This window comes from Littorina saxatilis, linkage group LG15 (assembly GCF_037325665.1).
Source record: "Littorina saxatilis isolate snail1 linkage group LG15, US_GU_Lsax_2.0, whole genome shotgun sequence".
In the NCBI taxonomy this organism is placed as follows: Eukaryota; Metazoa; Mollusca; class Gastropoda; order Littorinimorpha; family Littorinidae; genus Littorina; species Littorina saxatilis.
In genome coordinates, this window is record NC_090259.1 from 7,202,082 (window position 1) to 7,227,313 (window position 25,232).

Genomic DNA, 25,232 nt, shown 5'->3' on the forward strand with positions numbered 1-25,232 from the left:
TGTCGAGGAGAACAACGCTTGGGGTGGGCTCAGCCTCATGTTGTGGGGCGCCATCGGCCACAACCAGGTGCTAGGCCCCGTCATCTTCCAAGGCTTGGGTCCTGGACCCGGCAACGGCGTAACAGCGCAGCGCTATATGGACCAGGTGCTGCATCCTCATGTACTGCCCTTTTTTCAAGCCCATGGAAACTGGGTTTTCCAGCACGACAACGCGCGCCCCCACACCGTCAGGGCCACTCAGGATCTCTTGCACCGCTCAGGCATCCAGGTGATGCCTTGGCCAGCGTTATCTCCTGACATGAACCCTATTGAGCAATTTTGGGACTTGCTCCAGACACAGCTCAACAGGGTGGTCCCAAGGCCCACAACTGTCGCTGATCTTGATCGGGCCGTCCGGCAGGCCTGGACCAACATTCCCAGGCAAGCCAGCAACACGTTGGTCCGCTCAATACACCGCCGATGCCAGGCCGTTATCGATGCTAATGGGGGCCACACACGCTATTGACTGTTCTGTTAAGTGCTAATAACGCATCGTCTCCGTAACCTTACTGTGTTATGGACCATAAGTCAGTGTTCTACTCTACCAAAAATTGGACATTAATAATGAAATTTGATTTTTTTTACGATTTTTTTATTAGGCAATAAATGACACTTGACACTGTTTTTGGCGTTTCTTTTGGACGGCAGTATATTTTTTAATATCTCTTCAGCATATTAATGCTATGCAAGACCGGTTGGTTATTATTTAATATCTCTTCAGCTTTGTAATGCTATTCGAGATCGGTTGGTTGAAAACGACGGTAAACACCAAATAAAGAAAGAAAGAAAGAATTCTCATGAAACTTTATAAAAATGTCTATTCTTGTGCAATATGGCATGACACGGATGTGGGAATGAATTTCCCAGCGAGGAGACAATAAACTGATGAAATCTTTTTAATGCTTTGTGTTTCAGATGGTGTGTCCTGACACACCATTTTTTAACGAAGAACCAGACAATATTGTCAAGGACCCTGACTGGGGACCAGTCACCTCCCTTTTTAGAGCGAAGGTTTGTTGATTTTATTCCCTTCTCAAAAGACCCCTGTATTATTCAGGGCAAAGGTTTGTTGGTTTTATTCCCTTCTCAAAAGACCCCTGTATTATTCAGGGCAAAGGTTTGTTGGTTTTATTCTCTTTTCTAAAGACCCCTGTATTATTCAGGGTAAAAAAAATCGTGCATGTAAAAACCCGCTTGTGCAAAAACAGGAGTGAACGTGGGAGTTTCAGCCCAAGATCGAAGAAGTGTCGGTTTCTTTTCTCTGAACATGGATTATTTTGCTGTATTTCAGTCTGGAGCCTGTAAATGTGGAGCAAACTGTTCCAACAGGAGGTGCTCCTGCCTGCGAGGGGGGCAACTCTGTAAAGAGCAGTGCAAATGCAACAAAGAGAAATGTCTAAACAGGCAAACAGACAGAGTGAGTGACCGACGACCTGCCCAACCAGCGGGTGCTACGATCAAAAAATCGCCCGTAGAAGCACCTGGACATGGTGGTCGGTGAGGAACTGGGTGGTGAGTCGTGCTGTGTGCGGGCGAGTTATTGTTTAATATCTCTTCAGCATATTAATGCTATGCGACACCGGTTGGTTATTATTTAATATCTCTACAGCTTTGTAATGCTATTCGAGATCGGTTGGGTATAATTGTGTAATATCTCATCAGCTTTGTAATGCTATTCTAGACCAGTTGGTTATTATTGTTTAATAGTTAGTTAGCAGTTGCTTTTCGGGTCCAGCGGACCATAATAGGCCAAATCAGGACCCCCAATTGTTTAATATCTCTTCAGCATATTAATGCTATGCGAGACCGGTTGGTTAATATTTTTTAATATCTCTTCAGCATATTAATGCTATGCAAGACCGGTTGGTTATTATTATTTAATATCTCTTCAGCTTTGTAATGCTATTCGAGATCGGTTGGTTGAAAACGACGGTAAACACCAAATAAAGAAAGAAAGAAAGAATTCTCATGAAACTTTATAAAAATGTCTATTCTTGTGCAATATGGCATGACACGGATGTGGGAATGAATTTCCCAGCGAGGAGACAATAAACTGATGAAATCTTTTTAATGCTTTGTGTTTCAGATGGTGTGTCCTGACACACCTGTGTATACTGAAGATCCAGACAATATTCTGAAGGACCCTGACTGGGGACCAGTCACTTCTCTCTTTAGAGCGAAGGTTTGTTGATTTTATTCCCTTCTCAAAAGACCCCTGTATTATTTAGGGCAAAGGTTTGTTGGTTTTATTCTCTTTTCTAAAGACCCCTGTATTATTCAGGGCAAAGGTTTGTTGGTTTTATTCTCTTTTCTAAAGACCCCTGTATTATTTAGGGCAAAGGTTTGTTGGTTTTATTCTTTTCTAAAGACCCCTGTATTATTCAGGGTAAAAAAAATCGTGCATGTAAAAACCCGCTTGTGCAAAAACAGGAGTGAACGTGGGAGTTTCAGCCCAAGATCGAAGAAGTGTCTGTTTCTTTTCTCTGAACATGGATTATTTTGCTGTATTTCAGTCGGGGTCGTCTGGAGCCCGCTGTAAGTGTGGTGGCACCTGCAGCAACAAGGTGTTCGTGCCTCAAAGGGGGCCAACCATGTCACCCATCGTGCAAATGTGACAAACACAAGTGTCAAAATAAATCATCAGACAGCGTGAGTGATCTTCTTCAGCGTTCGATGGTTGTGTCCCTTTAATCTTAGGTCTGCTGATTGAAAGAACTTGCAGGTTCGGCGCAGGCATCATGAATTCATTCACCCTGCCGAGACGAAAAAAACAATTCCATGGATAAAAACGTATAAGCTTATTATCCCGTGACGCATCAAAGCTAAATTTTGTTTTGAAATGTCATTACAACGTACAGACAACTTAACGACATAATCGCCTTCACAAGACAGGAAAAACGCACACTTTGGTTTTCGTCTGCTACAAATCTAGTCTTGTTGGTTGACGGAGAGAATAAAGCTTCAATCATACCTTCATCAACAGGAATAAATGCTCAATCCGCTGTCAGTTCGCAACTGAACCTTGTTTTTTTCTTTAACTTTTTGGTTAACATTGAAACGGCAATCCAAAAGAGTTTTTCAGCTGTTTCAAGACAGAGGCTTAGCTCCTTCTTTTGAGTTGCTTTTCAGTCTAAAATGACACCGGAAGATACATTGTAGACGGATGCATGTTATGGATTAAAAGCCCCACGATGATGTGCTTGGCAAATACAAAAAAAACAAAAAAAACAAAAAAAGAGAACTTTGCACCCCCTCCTTTTAAAACCCAGATCCGCCCCTGTTTATGTACCATATGTGACCCTTCACCACGAAATGAGTCGCATGTCACCTCTGCGCTAGGCTTAATGTAAGTCCGGGGAGTGTCTGGTAACAGTGTGAGGGTCACCTTAGTCACAGGCTTATAACTCAAACAGTTTTCACTCTTTGCTAAAAACGGTTTTCACCACTGGATAGAGCATACAAAACTCTAAGAAAATGTACAAAAATTAATATGAAAATCATGCAAAGGTGACATGCGACACATTCCGTGGTGGAGGGTCACATATTTCTTTGCGTCACTTATACTGTTCAAAAAAAGAAACGCATAGCTTGTAATATTTGGTTAATTTAGTTATATGGCTACAAGGATATCCACCAAACTGCAGAAAATGTTTATCTGGTCGTCGACCTTTCGTCCATTGCCCCAAGTGAGCTCTGCACGTGACGCATGCGTTATCAGTGGCTACAATGTCAAAATTGCTCATTTGGCATGACCACTCGTCATGCTTCAGTGTAATCTCGTGAAACTCGGGGAATATTGAGCTCTCACCATGTCTTCCAAAACCCATAAAAGCGGATTGTTCGCCACAAAGAAATCAGACGACAATTCAGCGACGAAAGATGGCCCGATTGAGCAGAGAAGACCGCCAAATTGCATTGGGTCGTTTACAAGCAGGCCAAAGTCAAAGTGCAATCGCCAGGCACTTCCACGTGTCCCAGAGCACCATCAGTAGACTGTGGGTCAGGTTTCAAGCCACTGGCTCCGTTGCTGACTTGCCACGAGCGGGAAGACCAAGGGCGACAACTGCTGCTCACGACCGCTTCATACGGCTCCGCCACCTCCGGAATCGTTTCCTGTCGGCCTCATCTTCTGTCCAGGCTCTCCCCGGGCCACACCGATTATCAGACCAGACCGTGCGGAACCGCCTGCATGAAGCTGGTTTGAGAGCTCGCAGACCTCACAGAGGAGCTGTCCTCACCCGCCGCCATCGCCAGAACCGAGTGCAGTGGGGCAACCAGCACCTTCGCTGGACCGTCCGGAATCACTGGAGACACGTGTGGTTCAGCGACGAGTCCTACTTCCTGCTCCAGCGACATGATGGTCGGAGGAGGGTCTACCGGAGAGTAAACGAACGTTACGCGCCCAACTGTGTGGATGAGGCACCCGTTCATGGTGGTGGAGGCGTCATGGTGTGGGGGGCGATCAATACCGCTGGAAGGAGCACCCTGGTGCACGTCCAAGGGTCCAGGTGCCTCTACGGGCGATTTTTGGAGCGTAGCACCCGCCTGTTGGGCAGGTCGTCGGTAACCACCACCTGGGGAAAACAGAAATTGGATGAAAAAGCTTGAAACATGACAAATCAAACAAGTCGCGTAAGGCGAAAATACAACATTCAGTCAAGTAGCTGTCGAACTCACAGAATGAAACTGAACGCAATGCAATGCAGCAATACTCGTAGTATCGTCAGTCCACCGCTCATGGCAAAGGCAGTGAAATTGACAAGAAGAGCGGGGTAGTAGTTGCGCTGAGAAGGATAGCACGCTTTTCTGTACCTCTCTTCGTTTTAACTTTCTGAGCGTGTTTTTAATCCAAACATATCATATCTATATGTTTTTGGAATCAGGAACCGACAAGGAATAAGATGAAAGTGTTTTTAAATTGATTTCGAAAATTTAATTTTGATCATAATTTTTATATTTTTAATTTTCAGAGCTTGTTTTTAATCCAAATATAACATATTTATATGTTTTTGGAATCAGCAAATGATGGAGAGTAAGATGAACGTAAATTTGGATCGTTTTATAAAAACAATATTTTTTTTACAATTTTCAGGTTTTTTAATGACCAAAGTCATTAATTAATTTTTAAGCCACCAAGCTGAAATGCAATACCGAAGCCCGGGCTTTGTCGAACATTACTTGACCAAAATTGGTTGAAAAATGAGGGCGTGACAGTGCCGCCTCAACTTTCACGAAAAGCCGGATATGACATCATCAAAGACATTGTGGCGAGGATGAACAACCCCCCCCCCCCCCCCCCCCCCCCCCAGCACATTTTACAAGCCTGCCCTCTCCACGCCCCCCTGCGCGACCTGACCTGGCCAGAGAGGACAACCCCCGACACAAAACTTTGGGGAACTGTGGAAGACCTGCGCCGAACCTGCAAGTTCTTTCAATCAGCAGACCTAAGATTAAAGGGACACAACCATCGAACGCTGAAGAAGATCACTCACTCTGTCTGTTTCTCTGTTCAGACACTTCTCTTTGTCACATTTGCATTGATGTTTACACGGTTGGCCCCCTTTCAGGCAGGAGCACCTCCTGTTGGAACAACTTCCCCCACATTTACAGGCTCCAGACTGAAATACAGCAAAATAATCCATGTTCAGAGAAAAGAAACCGACACTTCTTCGATCTTGGGCTGAAACTCCCACGTTCACTCCTGTTTTTGCACAAGCGGGTTTTTACATGCACGATTTTTTTTACCCTGAATAATACAGGGGTCTTTAGAAAAGAGAATAAAACCCACAAACCTTTGCCCTAAATAACACAGGGGTCTTTTGAGAAGGGAATAAAATCAACAAACCTTTGCTCTGAATAGAGAGGCGACTGGTTTCACCCCCCAGTCAGGGTCCTTCTCAAGGTCATCTTGTTCCTCGAATATAGGTGTGTCAGGACACACCACCTGAAACACAAAGCATTAAAAAGATTTCATCAGTTTATTGTCTCCTCGCTGGGAAATTCATTCCCACATCCGTGTCATGCCATATTGCACAAGAATAGACATTTTTATAAAGTTTCATGAGAATTCTTTCTTTCTTTATTTGGTGTTTACCGTCGTTTTCAACCATTCAAGGTTATATCGCGACGGGGAAAGGGGGGGAGATGGGATAGAGGAAAGGGGGGAGATGGGATAGAGCCACTTGTTAATTGTTTCTTGTTCACAAAAGCACTAATCACAAATTTTAGTAATAACTTCTCATTTGATTAATATACTTACCCAACTCACATATAGCAATTAACTCTAGTTCAGTGCTGGTAACGCTGTACGCATCCCCTTGGTAACAAGGGAAGCCCCTCTAAAAAAAGAGTGACCAATACCCATAAGGCCATATTAATACATACTTCCGACTTCCGTATGCGCGCGCATACGCCGCCATATGCATCATTCCAAACGAAGCCCAACTCACTCCCTTTTTTAGAAATCCACCCCCCACAGCGGGGAGACGGGAGGGAATAAACGATGTGAGTTGGGTAAGTATATTAATTAAATGAAAATTTATTACTAAAATTTTTGATTAAATTACATATCTTACCCATCTGATATAGCAGATTGCTACTATGGGTGGCGGGTACTCACCATCTCAAACACAAAGAACCTGCCCTGCAGCCACCAGAGACGGCAAAGCAGATGAGCCGTCCTGACGACTCGAGGCGATATCCCTCAGATAGTGGTTAATAAAGATGTCCTCAGAGCGCCAGTATGCCGCCGCAAGGACCTCCGAGAGGCGTCCCGAGCGGAGCACTGCCAAGGATGAAGACCAAGCCCTCGCCTCATGTGTTCTGGCTGAGGTAAGAGGCAAAATGGCTCTAGCATCACCAGACTGGCTCTGCCACCAAGTATAAGCCTGCCTGATAGTCATTGACACCCATTTGGTCAGGGTAACTTTCGCAATGTCTTTACCTCTCACGGTATTGAGTGAAATGAAAAGCAGCTTTTGAGTTTCCGAGCGAAGAGAAGTTCTAGACAAGTAACTGCTGAGGGCTCGGACCGGACAGTTAAGAACATCGGGATCTCCTGGAGCAAGCACAGCGCTCAAGGGGAAAATATCAAAAGAGAGCAGAGGAACGTGCACGAGTACCAAGGTGTGGATCTGACACAAGCAGCATCAGACAAAAACGGCTGAAAAGCCGGAGCGAAAACAAACATGTCCGTGTCCACGGATCGCTGAAGAGAGTATGTATGATTCAAAGATGGCGGCAAGGTCAGGAAGTCACGCGTGACTTCGTACTGTTATGGGGTCAAGGTTGCTCTTTTTTTAGGGTTACCTCCCCTTGTTACCAAGGTGACGATTCAGCGTCCTAGCTCTAAACTGAAGTAAATTGCTTTTATGTGAGTTGGGATAAGAATGTAATTTAATTGACCTGGGAGATCGGAAAAATGTCCACTCAGATTCGAACTCACGACCTCCCGATTAGGAGGCCGACGTCTTACCACCACGCCACTGCGACCGGTGGTCGAAATGAGCAGGTGGTGGTTATCAAGAGGTGGTCACCAGGGCAGGTTTGACTGCACCAATAAATGTTGGAAGCTTTCAGATGTAATAAACTATGAATGTTGCACAACCATTACAATTCTCGATTTCATGGACATGTAATCGGAAAATCGTACAGACGATTTATTTTCCACGCCAAGTTGGCTGCTGTCTTCCTTCTTCGGCGGTTGGAGCTTTTACTAGGGGTTGCTCCCTCCCCAAGAATAGCTGCCTTACTGGGCTGACAAGTCCATTCACTCACTCTTTGTGCTGCCGCTGCCGGCTCAGCCTCCAGTTGCTGTCTCTTCTCTTGTTCCAACATCTGAAACGCAAACACATTTAATGTTCTTTTATCTCCACTTCAATTAGTTTTCTTAAACAACACGCACTGTACGTGCTTGCTGTATGCATTCAAACTACTTGAAGGAATCACTACAGTGGGGGTAAAAAGCACCATGCAGACTTTCCCCCTCCCCAAATTAAAACTGAATTTTGAAAAAGATAAGCACTGGTACCGTTGGATAATGTGATGTATTAAAACTTCCCCTGACATTCTTTCAGAGTCACAATTAGTACGTTATGATCTAACAAGAGGCGAAGCCTTCAAGGCTCCCGTAAGAAATCGACACAGTAACACAAACTCATTCACTCCGTCACACACACACACACACAGTAAGCATAGGTGACACGGTGCAAGAGTGGGAGACACTAGATCTAGATATGTCTGTCTGTAGCCTACTTACGGGGACACGACTGCCAGATCGACACTGCAAATTCGACAGCGCTTCCTCGCGCACACACTGGAAACACGCTGTGCAGATCAACCTGTAGGAAATCTCCTTTGGTATCTTCTTTATCTATTTTTCTGGGGCTACGAAACCGAACAATGTGAAATCGTCTTCCCCGAATCGGCGAACTGCAGCTGGGTGAGAACTGTATCTATACCACAATCCTTCACGCGATCTGACTTAACCTTGACCCCTGACCTGGTCTACATACCACACACGACACAAACCAGTCACCTGTTTTTACCGCCCCCAAAACCCACCACCACCCGTTTTCTTTGGATACACACTTTAATTACATACGTGCCGACGAAATGTTGATCATTGCTTCAATACTTTGAAGCTGTTGCTTGGATAATAACCAGGTAAAATTAGTATTTCGGTGTTCAGTCAAATGTTAAAGTTTCTACCACACACATACACACGCACAGACAGACAAAAGTTAGCATCGCATAGGCTACACTTACGTGAGCCAAAAACACTTGACCTGAAATTCTTTCAGTCACAAATAGCATGGTATGACTAAACATTTTCTGAGTGCATATAATACATATAGCCTTACAGTCCCAAGCCTGCTGAAAGGCAATCACATTTACTGTCTATATTTAGGCACAGGCAACTCAAAACTTATCAAAAAGAATTACCACCACCACCACCACCTGATCTCCAGACCCTGGTCCCTTACATAAACACGCATTCATTGGGCCTACTTTAACAAAACAAGAAGAGCAAACGCTCGATCGAGTCACTTTCGCAGTTCTGAATATTATATGAGGCATCAGATGGACAGGAAGAAATTGCTATTCACAACACAATGAGTCACGTTCACATAAAATTTGAGCCCGGTCACTTTTATAGTTTCCGAGAAAAGCCCAACGTTAAGTTGTGTGTAGCCGAACAGAAAAGGCTAGTTATCTCCCTTGTTTTTCTGATAACGTTCGTAAAAGGCTACAGATGTAAATACTTTGATGTAAAGAATAATCCTACAAAGTTTCAATCACATCCGATGAACTTTGTCAAAGATATAAAATGTCTAATTTTTCCTTTGACGCTGACCTGTGACCTTGAAAAAGGTCAAAGGTCAACGAAACCATCGTTAAAGTGTAGAGGTCATTGGAGGTCACGACTAAACAAAATATGAGCCCGATCGCTTTGATAGTTTCCGAGAAAAGTCCAACGTTAAGGTGGTGTCTACGGACGGCCGGCCGGACAGACTAACACTGACCGATTACATAGAGTCACATTTTCTCAAGTGACTCAAAAATGCGAGTTCAGTTTCATTCTGTTAGTTCGACAGCTTGACTAAATGTTGTAATTTCGCCTTACGCGACTTGTTTTTTCTTCTTTTCTGTTATCACCTGTTCCTAATGCAGCCTTACTTTGCTTCAGATTAACCCCTAATATTTTTTACCTTTTGTTCAAACTGACACAGACTCTTAGCAACACATGCAAAATCCACAGATCAACATAAATACAATTTACTGTACTTACCCTCATCAGCTGCAAGGGCTCATCATTATCAACGTCATCATCATCATCATCACGCTCCTCCTCTCCACTGGCAGCCTTCTCACCGCCTCTGTCACCAGCCGGGGAACCAAGCAAACTCCCGCCATCCTTGGGTTCGAATCCACTCTCTTTCTCCATCTTCAATCTTTTGGGAGGGGAGGCATTTTCACGGGGAAAGGGCATCATGCGTTTCTGGTTCTCCATGATTTGAGACAGAATGTTCATGTTCATGTGCATATAGGGGCTAGGGACGAAGGGAGGGAATGGACGGATGAGGTTGTCAGCTGACATGAGCTTCTGAAGATCCATACCAGACACCGGGGCGGCTCTGCCGGTGAAGCCGGTATGATGCCAAGGCATCGCGCTGGAGGAGACAGAACTGACAGGGGTGCTGGGGGAGGGGGAGTCAGCAACAGCAGCAGCTGCAGCAGCAGCAGCTGCAGCAGCAGCAGACGCAGCATGGGCTTTGGCAGCTGCAGACGATTTTGACGATGATCTAGCGGGTTTTCCCTCTCGCGCCATTGCCTCAGTGGCGGCCTTCAAGTCCTCCTTGCTGTGGATGCGAGAATGGCGATGCATGTTGCCGTTGGTGGTAAAAGACATCTTGCACACCTTGCACCGGAAAGGGCGTTCACCTGCACAAGGCATCAGAAAGGACTCGGTAAAACTGCTTTTATTCAAAATATAGAGAAAAAAAGAAAAAAGGAAAAAAAAGAAGAAGAAAAGTACCATAAACTCTTGCTGACATTACGGCTTGCCTAAATAATTTGACCAACCAAGTTAACATGAAAACAACCATTCAGTTACATGTAAATACTTTAAAATTACTTGCTGAACACACAAAGCTAAACACACACAGACATCACGCAAAATACTTACCAGAATGCACCAGCATGTGTCTATCCAGGGAACTCTGTGAGCTGAGAACTTTTCCGCAGATAGTACAGCTGTTGACTTGCTTGGCCTGAGCGGTGTTAGTTAGTTAGTTAGCTGTTGCTTTTCGGGTCCAGCGGACCATAATAGGCCAAATCAGGACCCCACAAGTTAATCATTGCACATTTTTAGATTAAAACACTTCTAATACATAAAATCCGTAACGTCACCCGAAGGCAACCAAAAAGTCAAAGCAAAACCCTATATGTCAAATAAACTAGGTTGTTTTAAAATTCAAATCTTAAAATAAAGACCAGTTTGTTTGTTTGTTTATTTGTTGCTTAACGTCCAGCCGACTACGCAGAGCCATATCAGGACGAAATAAAGACCAGACTCTTTTAAAAACTCAAAAAGAGCTGAAGAGCTGACCTCTGTAAAAATACTTTTCAAGCTCGAGGTGCCAAAATACTTTTCTCGTTGATCATACAGATCAGCACACTCGGTGAGAAAATGACTCACAGTAAAACCAGTATCACAGGCGTGGCACCATGGTGCCTCTTCTCTTTTAAGCAGATGAACATGAGTGAGATAAGTGTGACCAGTATGTAACCTGGCCAAAACACTTTCTTCTTTTCTACTTGAAGCCACTAAAGGAAGTGGCTTTAAAAGGTCAGGAAGAGTTTTATACAATTTGTTTTCCGTGCAGGCAGACCAACGGTCTTGCCAGAGTTTTAAGCTGTAACAAAGTGTCTTCCTACGCAAGTCAGTAAAAGGAACAGACTGCTCAGGGAGACGAGGAACCGCCAAATCTAGAGCATCCTTTGCTGCCTTGTCAGCACTGAGCGGTGTTGTGAGAGCGGATGTGTACAGTGAAGTCATGATCGGAGCCAAGTTGTTCGTTGCATATCGGACACTGCCAGCGAGACTTGCCGTCATCGCCGGCCACTGGCATAATCTGCAAAGACACAGGAGCCTACACCCTTCAATATAAAGCATTGCTTCAGGCCCTATCTGTTTGGAAGAAATTGTGAGTTCAGCATGCTCTTGAGGAGTGAACAATCTTCGGAAAAAGTCAGAGAAAAAGGACCAAAGGAAAAAGAAGTGAGAATATCTGAGTTCATGCCTTTCAGAAGTATGAGAGAATCTAAGAACAAGTAAGAGACAAAAAAAGCAAAGAAAAATAGTAATTAAAAAAAGAAGAAATGATAGAATTTCTCCTTTTGAAAACCAACCTTTCGCTATGGTAAAAACCCAATAAAAAAATAAAAGTCGGCGCAGGTTAACATGCTTACATGATCATGCTTACTTCCCTTCCTCTAGTGAACCATCCCAATCAGCATTTTGCTTAAGGCTGTGCCAAAGTCGTGAACAAACTGTAGCTAAAACAATGACACAGACAACTGAACAAAGAAACAAAACAAAATATAATCCAACCTCCTATTCAATGAATACAGCAAGCAACAACCTTTAAAAACAAGAAGAGCAAACGCTCGATCGAGTCACTTTCGCAGTTCTGAATATTATATGAGGCATCAGATGGACAGGAAGAAATTACTATTCACAACACAATACAGATGTAAATAATTTGATGTAAAGAATAATCCTATAAAGTTTGAATCAAATCCGATGAATAGTTTCAGAGATATGATATTTCAATTTTTTTCCTTCAAGACATACCTGTGACCTTGAAAAAGGTCAAAGGTCACCAAAGCAGACGTCAAAGTGTAGAGGTCACTGGGAGTCACGTTCACATAAAATTTGAGCCCGGTCACTTTTATAGTTTCCGAGAAAAGCCCAACGTTAAGTTGTGTGTTGCCGAACAGAAAAGGCTAGTTATCTCCCTTGTTTTTCTGATAACGTTCGTAAAAGGCTACAGATGTAAATACTTTGATGTAAAGAATAATCCTACAAAGTTTCAATCACATCCGATGAACTTTGTCAAAGATATTAAATGTCTAATTTTTCCTTTGACGCTGACCTGTGACCTTGAAAAAGGTCAAAGGTCAACGAAACCATCGTTAAAGTGTAGAGGTCATTGGAGGTCACGACTAAACAAAATATGAGCCCGATCGCTTTGATAGTTTCCGAGAAAAGTCCAACGTTAAGGTGGTGTCTACGGACGGCCGGCCGGACAGACTAACACTGACCGATTACATAGTCACATTTTCTCAAGTGACTCAAAAATGCAGTGAGTTCAGTTTCATTCTGTTAGTTCGACAGCTTGACTAAATGTTGTAATTTCGCCTTACGCGACTTGTTTTTTCTTCTTTTCTGTTATCACCTGTTCCTAATGCAGCCTTACTTTGCTTCAGATTAACCCCTAATATTTTTTACCTTTTGTTCAAACTGACACAGACTCTTAGCAACACATGCAAAATCCACAGATCAACATAAATACAATTTACTGTACTTACCCTCATCAGCTGCAAGGGCTCATCATTATCAACGTCATCATCATCATCATCACGCTCCTCCTCTCCACTGGCAGCCTTCTCACCGCCTCTGTCACCAGCCGGGGAACCAAGCAAACTCCCGCCATCCTTGGGTTCGAATCCACTCTCTTTCTCCATCTTCAATCTTTTGGGAGGGGAGGCATTTTCACGGGGAAAGGGCATCATGCGTTTCTGGTTCTCCATGATTTGAGACAGAATGTTCATGTTCATGTGCATATAGGGGCTAGGGACGAAGGGTTTTTTTGGGTTTAATGTCTCTTCAGCAGATGCTAGCTGCTATTCGAGACCGATGTAGTTATTTTCTTTTCCCTTCATATGGCAAGTTCTACGTTTCAGACTATTTACATTCAAATCTATCACTGTAAAAGAAGGTTCTAAAAATTAATAATTTTCACTTCTGGTACTTTAAATCTTGTAAAAAATCTTGATCTCTTTTAAAAAGTTAAAAATCTTGTCCGGGGGAACATCCCGGAATAAAACCTTCAGTGTTTCCGCATTGTAGTGTTTGTCTCGAAATTCTTGAACGTCTACACATTTTGTGAGAACATGTTCTAATGTCCATGGTTCGTCACATCCAAAACAGTATGGTGGATCTTCACCTTTCAGCAGATACGAATGTGTAATGTGACTGTGCCCAATGTGTAAGCGACAGAGAACTGTCTCTTCTTTCCTGTTGAGGCGACATTGGGGTAGGCTGTCCGACAGCTGGGGGACGATCTTATGATTGGTTGGTTGGTTTTTGGGGTTTAATGTCTCTTCAGCAGATGCTAGCTGCTATTCGAGACCGATGCAGTTATTTTCTTTTCCCTTCATATGGCAAGTTCTACGTTTCAGACTATTTACATTCAAATCTATCACTGTAAAAGAAGGTTCTAAAAATTAATAATTTTCACTTCTGGTACTTTAAATCTTGTAAAAAATCTTGATCTCTTTTAAAAAGTTAAAAATCTTGTCCGGGGGAACATCCCGGAATAAAACCTTCAGTGTTTCCGCATTGTAGTGTTTGTCTCGAAATTCTTGAACGTCTACACATTTTGTGAGAACATGTTCTAATGTCCATGGTTCGTCACATCCAAAACAGTATGGTGGATCTTCACCTTTCAGCAGATACGAATGTGTAATGTGACTGTGCCCAATGTGTAAGCGACAGAGAACTGTCTCTTCTTTCCTGTTGAGGCGACATTGGGGTAGGCTGTCCGACAGCTGGGGGACGATCTTATGAAGTTTATTTTCTTCACATTCGTCCCATTCACTCTGCCATAGGTACTTTATGTACATGTTGGTGCGAGTTCTGAAATCTGAATGCTTTGTGTGTTTGTCAGTGATGAGTCTTTCTCTGGCTTCTTTAGCAGCTTGATCAGCTGCAGAGTTTCCTCTAATTCCAACATGGGATGGCACCCATGCAAACACAATCCTTTTGCCTTCTTCAATCAGAGATGCATGTAGCTCTTGGATTTCGACCAACAGTGGGTGATCTAGCTGAGTTCTCTTCACGGCGGTAAGAGCCGATAGGGAATCCGACAGAATCAGGAAGTCTTTCTTTTTTGACTGATATACCTGTTTCAGAGCTAGCTGTAAAGCTTTCAACTCTGCAGAAAATACAGAACTGTCATCCGGAAGACGGGCCGAAAAGGCCCTATCGAGTTTAGGACCAGTGACAGAAGCTGATGCCACTTTACTTTCAGCTTTGGACCCATCAGTGTATATTCGTTGATGGGAAGGAAACTCGGTACAGAACTGGCTAAAACACTGTTTAAAAATCAAATCATTTGTCTCTGACTTCTTTAACCTTGTCAGATCGAGTCGAACAACTGGATCTGGCAATGTCCATGGAGGTGTTTCTGTCCATCGATTTTCACTAACATGATCGAGTTTTATCTTTGATTCGGCCAGATGTGACTGAATCCGAGAAGACAGAGGTGCTCGATCATTTGAGTGACTTTCAAAAAATTCAGAGCATTGTGGTTGAAATACGCATTGGTAGGCTGGATTTGTAGGCATAGCTTTCAGTTTCAACACATAATTTAGGGTGAGTTTCAGGCGTCGCAGCCTCAGAGAGGGTTCTTTGGCCTCAAAATATAAGGACTGTACTGGAGACGTCCTGAAAGCTCCCAGACAAAGACGTATACCCTGGTGGTGTATTGTGTCTAATAGCCTTAGGTTGGATTTTGCGGCTCCACCATAGACGACACAACCATAGTCCAACTTGGATCGGATTAAAGCACGGTAAAGTCTGAGTAGGACTGTGCGGTCAGCACCCCAGTCCGTATGAGAAACCACTTTCAATACATCCAGAGCTTTCAGACATGATGTTCTCAGATACTGGATATGTTTAAGGAATGTTAGTCGACGGTCAAAGGTCAGTCCTAGGAATTTAAATTCTTCAACAACCTTTACAGGATTACCATTCAGGACCAGAGAGGGTTCTGGCATGGCTCCCCTTTGTTTGCAAAGATGCATACAGACAGTTTTGCTGGTGGAAAATTTGAAACCGTTCTCTGTTACCCATTTTTGCACCTTGTCTATACATAATTGAAGCTGCCTTTCCACTCTATGTAGGGATTTGCCACGCACACAAAGTGCAAAGTCATCAACAAACAAGGATGACTCGGATCCTTTCAGTACTGCCTTTACTATGTTATTGATTTTGATGTTGAACAACATGGGTGATAGAATGCTTCCTTGGGGAACACCCATCTCTTGTTGACAGAACTCTGATAGGTTGGGACCGACCCGTACTGTAAAAAGTCGATTACTTAGAAATCCTTCCACAAAAACAGGGAGACGTCCACGAAAACCCATTTCATGCAAATCAGCTAAAATACCGTGTTTCCAGGTCGTGTCGTAAGCCTTCTCGAGGTCAAAAAATATAGCTAGTACATGTTCAGATCTCGCAAAGGCCTCTCGAACGAAGGTCTCAAAACGTACCAAATGATCTGTGGTGCTGTGTCCCTTTCGGAAGCCACATTGCACATCACTTAAGAGGTTTTGTTTTTCTAGGTACCACACCATCCTAGCGTTGACCAATCTCTCCATGGTTTTACACAGACATCTGGTCAAGGCTATCGGACGGTAGTTGCTGGGGTTTGTATGATCTTTACCTGGTTTTGGAATGGGGACAATCATCGCTTCTTGCCATGAAGGTGGAAAGGATCCACTCTCCCATATGTGGTTAAAAACCTTCAGCAAGACCAGAAGACAACTTTCTGGTAGGTGTGTGAGGAACTGATAATGTATTCCGTCCAGCCCCGTTGCTGAGTTGTTGCATTTTTGTAAGGCTTGTTTGAGTTCAGTTATACTGAACAACTTGTTGTAGTTCTCCTCATTCTGAGATGAGAAGTTTATGGGTTTACGTTCTTGGGTGGCTTTGATTTTTTGAAATTCTGTGCAGTAATTTTCTGTTGATGAGTTTTTCTCCATTGTTGAAGCCAGAACGTTTGCTACTTCATTCTTTTGGGTTATAAGGGATCCATTTACCACAAGGTGGTTAATTGATGCAGATCCTTTTTTCCCTTTGATTTTACGAATAGCATTCCAAACTTTACTTGATGATACCTTAGAGTTTAAGTTTGAGCAAAAAGACCTCCAGGATGTTCTTTTAGAATGTTTTATGACAGTGCGACTCTTAGCGCGAAATTTGAAGAAAGTCAACTTCTTGCTAAGGGTCGGGCATCTGTAGAACCTGTGTAGACTTCTCTTTCGCTCAGATCGGGCTTCTTGGCATTCTTTATTAAACCATGGCACTTTAATGCGGTTGTTTGAAGATGTTTTTGGGATGTACTCAGTGGCAATGTCTTGTAGAGTGTTTGTAAAAATAGATGATGGGTCGTCACTTCCATCAAAGACAGTGTCTTCTGTGAGTTGGACAGAACATTCGGCAGTAAAAGACAGCCAGTTTGCCTTGTTCAGGTTCCATCTCTGGGGGGAAGCTTCTTCCAATCCATCTATTTGAGACATCAAGATAGGGAAAAAAACACCGGCACGGTTGGCCTGGTGGTACGGCGTCCGCCCCGTGATCGGGAGGTCGTGGGTTCGAACCCCGGCCGGGTCATACCTAAGACTTTAAAATTGGCAATCTAGTGGCTGCTCCGCCTGGCGTCTGGCATTATGGGGTTAGTGCTAGGACTGGTTGGTCTGGTGTCAGAATAATGTGACTGGGTGAGACATGAAGCCTGTGCTGCGACTTCTGTCTTGTGTGTGGCGCACGTTAAATGTCAAAGCAGCACCGCCCTGATATGGCCCTTCGTGGTCGGCTGGGCGTTAAGCAAATAAACAAAAAATAGGGAAATGATCGCTACCACATGTGTCATCATAGACTTTAAATTCAAAGTCTAGAACAAGAGAGGTGTCGCAAATAACTAGATGGTTGGTTGGTTGGTTTTTGGGGTTTAATGTCTCTTCAGCAGATGCTAGCTGCTATTCGAGACCGATACAGTTATTTTCTTTTCCCTTCATATGGCAACTTCTACGTTTCAGACTATTTACATTCAAATCTATCACTGTAAAAGAAGGTTCTCAAAATTAATAATTTTCACTTCTGTTACTTTAAATCTTGTAAAAAATCTTGATCTCTTTTAAAAAGTTAAAAATCTTGTCCGGGGGAACATCCCGGAGCAAATAACTAGATCTAGTATGGACTTGCATCCTGTTGCTGGATGGAGATATGTTGGTACTCCATCGTTTAAAACGCATAGATTACGATTGTCTAAAAAATCTTCTAGAATTCGTCCTCTCGTACTTAGAGAGTTGCTGCCCCATAAAGGGGAATGAGCGTTAAAATCTCCCATTAAAACAAAGGGAGCTGGAAGCTGATCAATAAGATTTTCAAGATCGTGCTTCGTGTAACATTTGGATGGTGACAGATATACACTGCAGAGAGTGATGGTTTTATCTAATGTCACTCGTGCTGCGACGGCTTGAATGTTTGTACATAGGTTGATCTCACTACAAAGTACACTTTTCTTAATCAAAAGAGCAACTCCCCCAGACGTGTTATTGTCTGAATGGTTTCTAAAAACATTGTATCCAGATACATTAAAATCTTTGTTTGGTTTCAGCATTGTTTCCTGTAATGCTGTAGCAACAGGATGAAATTTGTGTAAAAGTAGACATAATTCTTCATAGTTAGCTTGGACCCCTCTACAATTCCATTGAATAAAATTGGCTATGTTTGTTTAGTTTTAAGAAGTTTCTGCCTCCATACCCTCTTCGTCGGATAAACTCCCAAAATGATTGTATAGTGTGATGGGATTTTTCTCCATTTTTGGGGTGCGAGGCGATCTTTGGGGCAGAGTAACTTTTCCCTTGTCCGGAGGTGTTCGTGGTGTGGATTTAGTAAGGTCCACTACCTCGACGGCCCCCTTCCTGTGAGTTGCCCTGTGAACGGGCTTCTGGGTTGGGGTGGTGAAGCGAACCTCACCAGGAGACCCCATAGGGTCCTCAATTGGGGTGGTGAAGCGAACCTCACCAGGAGCCCCCACAGGGTCTCCAGTTGGGGCGGTGAAGCAAACCTCACCAGGAGACCCCATAGAGTCTCCAGTGGGGATAGCCCCACCTGTGCTTTCATCTGTCTGTGTACAAATACTTTTGTTTCTTGTGGGCTCTGTCCTTTTCAACATGGACGGGCCTGCCTGGACACCCACAGACCTATACGAAATACTGGTCTGGGTGGGCGTTGACTTTGTTGCAGGTCTTTGACTGACTGCTGCCGCAAAACTTTTCTGGAAGGAAAAAACATTAGTTTTTTCAACCTCCTTCCTGGCGTCTGAGAAAGACATCTTTTTCTCCGTTTTTGTTTTTTGAATGGCCTGTTCAAACTTGTATTTTGGACATTCTCTGGAGGACGGGGAATGGTTTCCCTTACAGTTTGTGCAGGTGGGTGGTGATGTGCAGGGACCTTCGTGAGGATCTCCGCCACACCTCTCGCACACTGCCTTCTGTTTACATCCAACCTTTGAATGTCCAAATCTTTGGCATTGGAAACATCTCATTGGTGATGGAATATACAAAGTCACTCTTATTTGAACAAATCCCACTTTTATTTTCTCAGGGATGGTTGGGGTACAAAAAGTGACGAAAAGGGTGTTGGTGGGTACTCTGATATCGCCCTTCCTGATCAACACCCGGTACACATCAATGACACCTTGATCCTTTAGACCTTCTTTTATTTCAGCCTCACTGAGGCCCTCCAGCTCACGGCATCGGATGACTCCTTTGCTGGTGTTCAGGCCTCTGTGAGGACTGACCTTGACCGGTCTATCAACAAATTTCTGACCATTCAGACGGAGAAGACCATCTGATGCCTTTTTTGAAGGACATTCAATCAGTAGAGAACCATTACGAAGCCTCTTAATGTTGTCTATCGTTGATGATACTCCTGCAATAACCTTCTGTATCGCAAAAGGCGAAAGTTTGGAGATGGGCTGTGCCTCATCTGCTGTCTCAACAACAATGAAACGGGGCCAGGCCTCGCTGATGTTGTTCTTTGTTGCTCTGACTCGGACTTCATCGTCAGAGTCAGAGTCAACGCAGTATCTTCGTTTGTTTCTGTTTGAAAAAAAAGAAGAAAAAGAAGGGGAAGCCATATTTGAGGCCTTTATCTTCGTCGCATCTGATCCCCACCCACCACGGAGCCCAACAAGGGGACGCTTAGGTGGAGCGGTTATCCAACTCCAGAGCGCCAAGGATACAGACGGATATACGCAGCGATAAGAGGAAACAGTCATATGGTATCAATCTGTAATAGGAGATTTAACTCTTTCCAAGCGGAAACGGGTTAGGTAACAACTTGGCATAATGTTCGTCAACTCTTTCCAAGCGGAAACGGATTAGGTAACAACTTGGCATAGTGTTTGTCCCGACTACCGCCGCCCCCTCCTACCGCCGCTTGCTCCTTTAGCCAAAGGTCCGATGCAATATGCTCAAGACATATACCCAGACTTGACCAGCCGATTGATTGAAGCGGGTAAGCCTTTTTCAACCTCCTGTCTTAGATAAAGACTGGGCCAAAATGATGTGTTGGCGCTACAAAGTCGCAACTAAGTAAACCCCTCAATCATCAGGTCACCAGCCCAAACCGGTACAGGTCGCAGCGCACGGCAAACACGCTGGGTCTTAAGAAGACCACAGAGAAATAAGGATGTGGAAAAGAAGACTTTTGGGAAGTGAAATAAAGGTGACGGATCCAGTCAGGTAGAAATAAGACAAGAAAGGAATCAGAAAACTGCAGGGAATAGTAGGGAGAGTTTTTTGGAAGGAAATATAGGTGAAAGGACTGGTAAGGCAGAAATAAGACAAAAGAAGAGAAGTAAAGGGGTGGGGTAGCTTAGTGGAAACACTCCCGCCGCGTGAAGGCGACCCCATGGGAGCTTCAGATGTTGGAACAAGAGAAAAGACAGCAACTGGAGGCTGAGCCGGCAGCGGCAGCACAAAGAGTGAGTGAATGGACTTGTCAGCCCAGTAAGGCAGCTATTCTTGGGGAGGGAGCAACCCCTAGTAAAAGCTCCAACCGCCGAAGAAGGAAGACAGCAGCCAACTTGGCGTGGAAAATAAATCGTCTGTACGATTTTCCGATTACATGTCCATGAAATCGAGAATTGTAATGGTTGTGCAACATTCATAGTTTATTACATCTGAAAGCTTCCAACATTTATTGGTGCAGTCAAACCTGCCCTGGTGACCACCTCTTGATAACCACCACCTGCTCATTTCGACCACCGGTCGCAGTGGCGTGGTGGTAAGACGTCGGCCTCCTAATCGGGAGGTCGTAAGTTCGAATCTGAGTGGACATTTTTCCGATCTCCCAGGTCAATTAAATTACATTCTTATCCCAACTCACATAAAAGCAATTTACTTCAGTTTAGAGCTAGGACGCTGAATCGTCACCTTGGTAACAAGGGGAGGTAACCCTAAAAAAAGAGCAACCTTGACCCCATAACAGTACGAAGTCACGAGTGACTTCCTGACCTTGCCGCCATCTTTGAATCATACTCTCTTCAGCGATCCGTGGACACGGACATGTTTGTTTTCGCTCCGGCTTTTCAGCCGTTTTTGTCTGATGCTGCTTGTGTCAGATCCACACCTTGGTACTCGTGCACGTTCCTCTGCTCTTTTGATATTTTCCCCTTGAGCGCTGTGCTTGCTCCAGGAGATCCCGATGTTCTTAACTGTCCGGTCCGAGCCCTCAGCAGTTACTTGTCTAGAACTTCTCCTCTTCGCTCGGAAACTCAAAAGCTGCTTTTCATTTCACTCAATACCGTGAGAGGTAAAGACATTGCGAAAGTTACCCTGACCAAATGGGTGTCAATGACTATCAGGCAGGCTTATACTTGGTGGCAGAGCCAGTCTGGTGATGCTAGAGCCATTTTGCCTCTTACCTCAGCCAGAACACATGAGGCGAGGGCTTGGTCTTCATCCTTGGCAGTGCTCCGCTCGGGACGCCTCTCGGAGGTCCTTGCGGCGGCATACTGGCGCTCTGAGGACATCTTTATTAACCACTATCTGAGGGATATCGCCTCGAGTCGTCAGGACGGCTCATCTGCTTTGCCGTCTCTGGTGGCTGCAGGGCAGGTTCTTTGTGTTTGAGATGGTGAGTACCCGCCACCTATAGTAGCAATCTGCTATATGTTAGTTGGGTAAGATATGTAATTTAATCAAAAATTTTAGTAATAAATTTTCATTTAATTAATATACTTACCCAACTCACATCGTTTATTCCCTCCCGTCTCCCCGCTGTGGGGGGTGGATTTCTAAAAAAGGGAGTGAGTTGGGCTTCGTTTGGAATGATGCATATGGCGGCGTATGCGCGCGCATACGGAAGTCGGAAGTATGTATTAATATGGCCTTATGGGTATTGGTCACTCTTTTTTTAGAGGGGCTTCCCTTGTTACCAAGGGGATGCGTACAGCGTTACCAGCACTGAACTAGAGTTAATTGCTATATGTGAGTTGGGTAAGTACACTACTCACAAAAAGTTAAGGATCACTATGAGAAAACAGGTGCTCAATAAAATCAGTTCGCTACTGTTATTTATTTCTCAGTCAAAATAAATTGTTATGAATTCTTGTTCAGCTGTAAGTGGGCGATGTTGTGTTAGTGGGAAAATTGCACTGGATTCTCTACTACTGAGCTTGGTAGCAAAAGAAAAAGCGGAAACTTGCGAAAAAGGAACTTGTTTTGGACCGTTCAGCCCGAACGCATTGCACAAGCCACATGGAAAAACCATTACGCACCTGCAAGAACTGCTGTTTATGTGTGAGATGCTGTCACTTGCTTGGCTTTTTGAAAAGACATACCACCAGTATTAGGCATTATCTGACAATGCCTCCACGACGAAAATTGAACGAGTTTGAGAGGGGACGAGCTGTTGCATGGTTCCAAGATGGTGTCCCCAAGCGAGAAGTGGCCAGGCGACTTCACGTGTCCATCTCGGTCATTGTCAGACTGATTCAACGTTTCACAGCCACTGGGAGGGTCCAGGAAAGACGCAGACCTGGGCGACCAAAGAAGACAACTCCACGTGAAGATCGTCTCATTGAACGACTAGCCTTGCAAACAAGAACAGCCTCTTCCAGCATTATTCGAAGGCAGCTGAGGGTGGCTACTAACACCAACATCAGCCAGCAGACCGTACGGAATCGCCTTCGAGGGTTTAACCTCCGTTCTCGTCGCCCAGCTTGGCGGCCACGCTTAACTCCAGCCCATAGGGCAAAGGTTTGTGGGTTTTATTCTCTTTTCTAAAGACCCCTGTATTATTCAGGGTAAAAAAAAATCGTGCATGTAAAAACCCGCTTGTGCAAAAACAGGAGTGAACGTGGGAGTTTCAGCCCAAGATCGAAGAAGTGTCGGTTTCTTTTCTCTGAACATGGATTATTTTGCTGTATTTCAGTCTGGAGCCCGCTGTAAGTGTGGGGGAAGTTGTAGCAACAGGAGGTGCTCCTGCCTGAAAGGGGGCCAACCTTGTCAAAAAGAGTGCAAATGTGACAAACAGAAGTGTCTCAACAAAGAACCAGACAGCGTGAGTGACCGACGACCTGCCCAACCAGCGGGTGCTACGATCAAAAAATCGCCCGTAGAAGCACCTAGACATGGTGGTCGGTGAGGAACTGGGTGGTGAGTCGTGCTGTGTGCGGGCGAGTTATTGTTTAATATCTCTTCAGCATATTAATGCTATACGACACCGGTTGGTTATTATTAAATATCTCTACAGCTTTGTAATGCTATTCGAGATCGGTTGGGTATAATTGTGTAATATCTCATCAGCTTTGTAATGCTATTCTAGACCAGTTGGTTATTATTGTTTAATAGTTAGTTAGCAGTTGCTTTTCGGGTCCAGCGGACCATAATAGGCCAAATCAGGACCCCCAATTGTTTAATATCTCTTCAGCATATTAATGCTATGCGAGACCGGTTGGTTAATATTTTTTAATATCTCTTCAGCATATTAATGCTATGCAAGACCGGTTGGTTATTATTATTTAATATCTCTTCAGCTTTGTAATGCTATTCGAGATCGGTTGGTTGAAAACGACGGTAAACACCAAATAAAGAAAGAAAGAATTCTCATGAAACTTTATAAAAATGTCTATTCTTGTGCAATATGGCATGACACGGATGTGGGAATGAATTTCCCAGCATGGTGTGTCCTGACACACCATTTTTTAACGAAGAACCAGACAATATTGTCAAGGACCCTGACTGGGGACCAGTCACCTCCCTTTTTAGAGCGAAGGTTTGTTGATTTTATTCCCTTCTCAAAAGACCCCTGTATTATTTAGGGCAAAGGTTTGTTGGTTTTATTCTCTTTTCTAAAGACCCCTGTATTAATCAGGGCAAAGGTTTGTGGGTTTTATTCTCTTTTCTAAAGACCCCTGTATTATTCAGGGTAAAAAAAATCGTGCATGTAAAAACCCGCTTGTGCAAAAACAGGAGTGAACGTGGGAGTTTCAGCCCAAGATCGAAGAAGTGTCGGTTTCTTTTCTCTGAACATGGATTATTTTGCTGTATTTCAGTCTGGAGCCTGTAAATGTGCAACGAATTGTTCAAACAGGAGGTGCTCCTGCCTGCGAGGGGGGCAAATCTGCAATCTACAGTGCAAATGCACCAAAGAAAAATGTCTGAACATGCAAGCAGAGAGAGTGAGTGATCTTCTTCTTCAGCGTTCGATGGTTGTGTCCCTTTAATCTTAGGTCTGCTGATTATTATTATTAAATATCTCTACAGCTTTGTAATGCTATTCGAGATCGGTTGGGTATAATTGTGTAATATCTCATCAGCTTTGTAATGCTATTCTAGACCAGTTGGTTATTATTGTTTAATAGTTAGTTAGCAGTTGCTTTTCGGGTCCAGCGGACCATAATAGGCCAAATCAGGACCCCCAATTGTTTAATATCTCTTCAGCATATTAATGCTATGCGAGACCGGTTGGTTAATATTTTTTAATATCTCTTCAGCATATTAATGCTATGCAAGACCGGTTGGTTATTATTATTTAATATCTCTTCAGCTTTGTAATGCTATTCGAGATCGGTTGGTTGAAAACGACGGTAAACACCAAATAAAGAAAGAAAGAATTCTCATGAAACTTTATAAAAATGTCTATTCTTGTGCAATATGGCATGACACGGATGTGGGAATGAATTTCCCAGCGAGGAGACAATAAACTGATGAAATCTTTTTAATGCTTTGTGTTTCAGATGGTGTGTCCTGACAACGAAGAACCAGACAATATTGTCAAGGACCCTGACTGGGGACCAGTCACCTCCCTGTTTAGATCGAAGGTTTGTTGATTTTATTCCCTTCTCAAAAGACCCCTGTATTATTTAGGGCAAAGGTTTGTTGGTTTTATTCTCTTTTCTAAAGACCCCTGTATTATTTAGGGCAAAGGTTTGTTGGTTTTATTCTCTTTTCTAAAGACCCCTGTATTATTCAGGGTAAAAAAAATCGTGCATGTAAAAACCCGCTTGTGCAAAAACAGGAGTGAACGTGGGAGTTTCAGCCCAAGATCGAAGAAGTGTCGGTTTCTTTTCTCTGAACATGGATTATTTTGCTGTATTTCAGTC

The 25,232-nt window shown here is 43.8% G+C and overlaps 1 protein-coding gene and 2 long non-coding RNA genes across 3 annotated transcripts in view; 2 read left to right on the top strand and 1 right to left on the bottom strand.

Moving 5' to 3' along the window:
* LOC138948397 (uncharacterized) overlaps positions 1-25,232 on the top strand; it is a 319,572-nt gene that overhangs the window by 113,830 nt on the left and 180,510 nt on the right. The gene's annotated exons all lie outside the window — the stretch shown is intronic.
* Positions 1,605-23,185, top strand: LOC138948375 (uncharacterized). The gene is made up of 3 exons (XR_011449979.1): positions 1,605-2,221; positions 2,553-2,688; positions 23,060-23,185. It is a non-coding gene; the product is annotated as an uncharacterized lncRNA (long non-coding RNA).
* Positions 4,554-11,031, bottom strand: LOC138948282 (histone-lysine N-methyltransferase PRDM16-like). The gene is made up of 6 exons (XM_070319796.1): positions 10,727-11,031; positions 9,830-10,482; positions 7,816-7,875; positions 6,678-6,908; positions 5,885-5,983; positions 4,554-4,613 (listed from the first exon to the last, which is right to left on the bottom strand). Exons 1-6 carry the CDS (start codon positions 10,740-10,742, stop codon positions 4,554-4,556), a joined length of 1,119 nt encoding a protein of 372 aa, XP_070175897.1. The 5' UTR covers positions 10,743-11,031.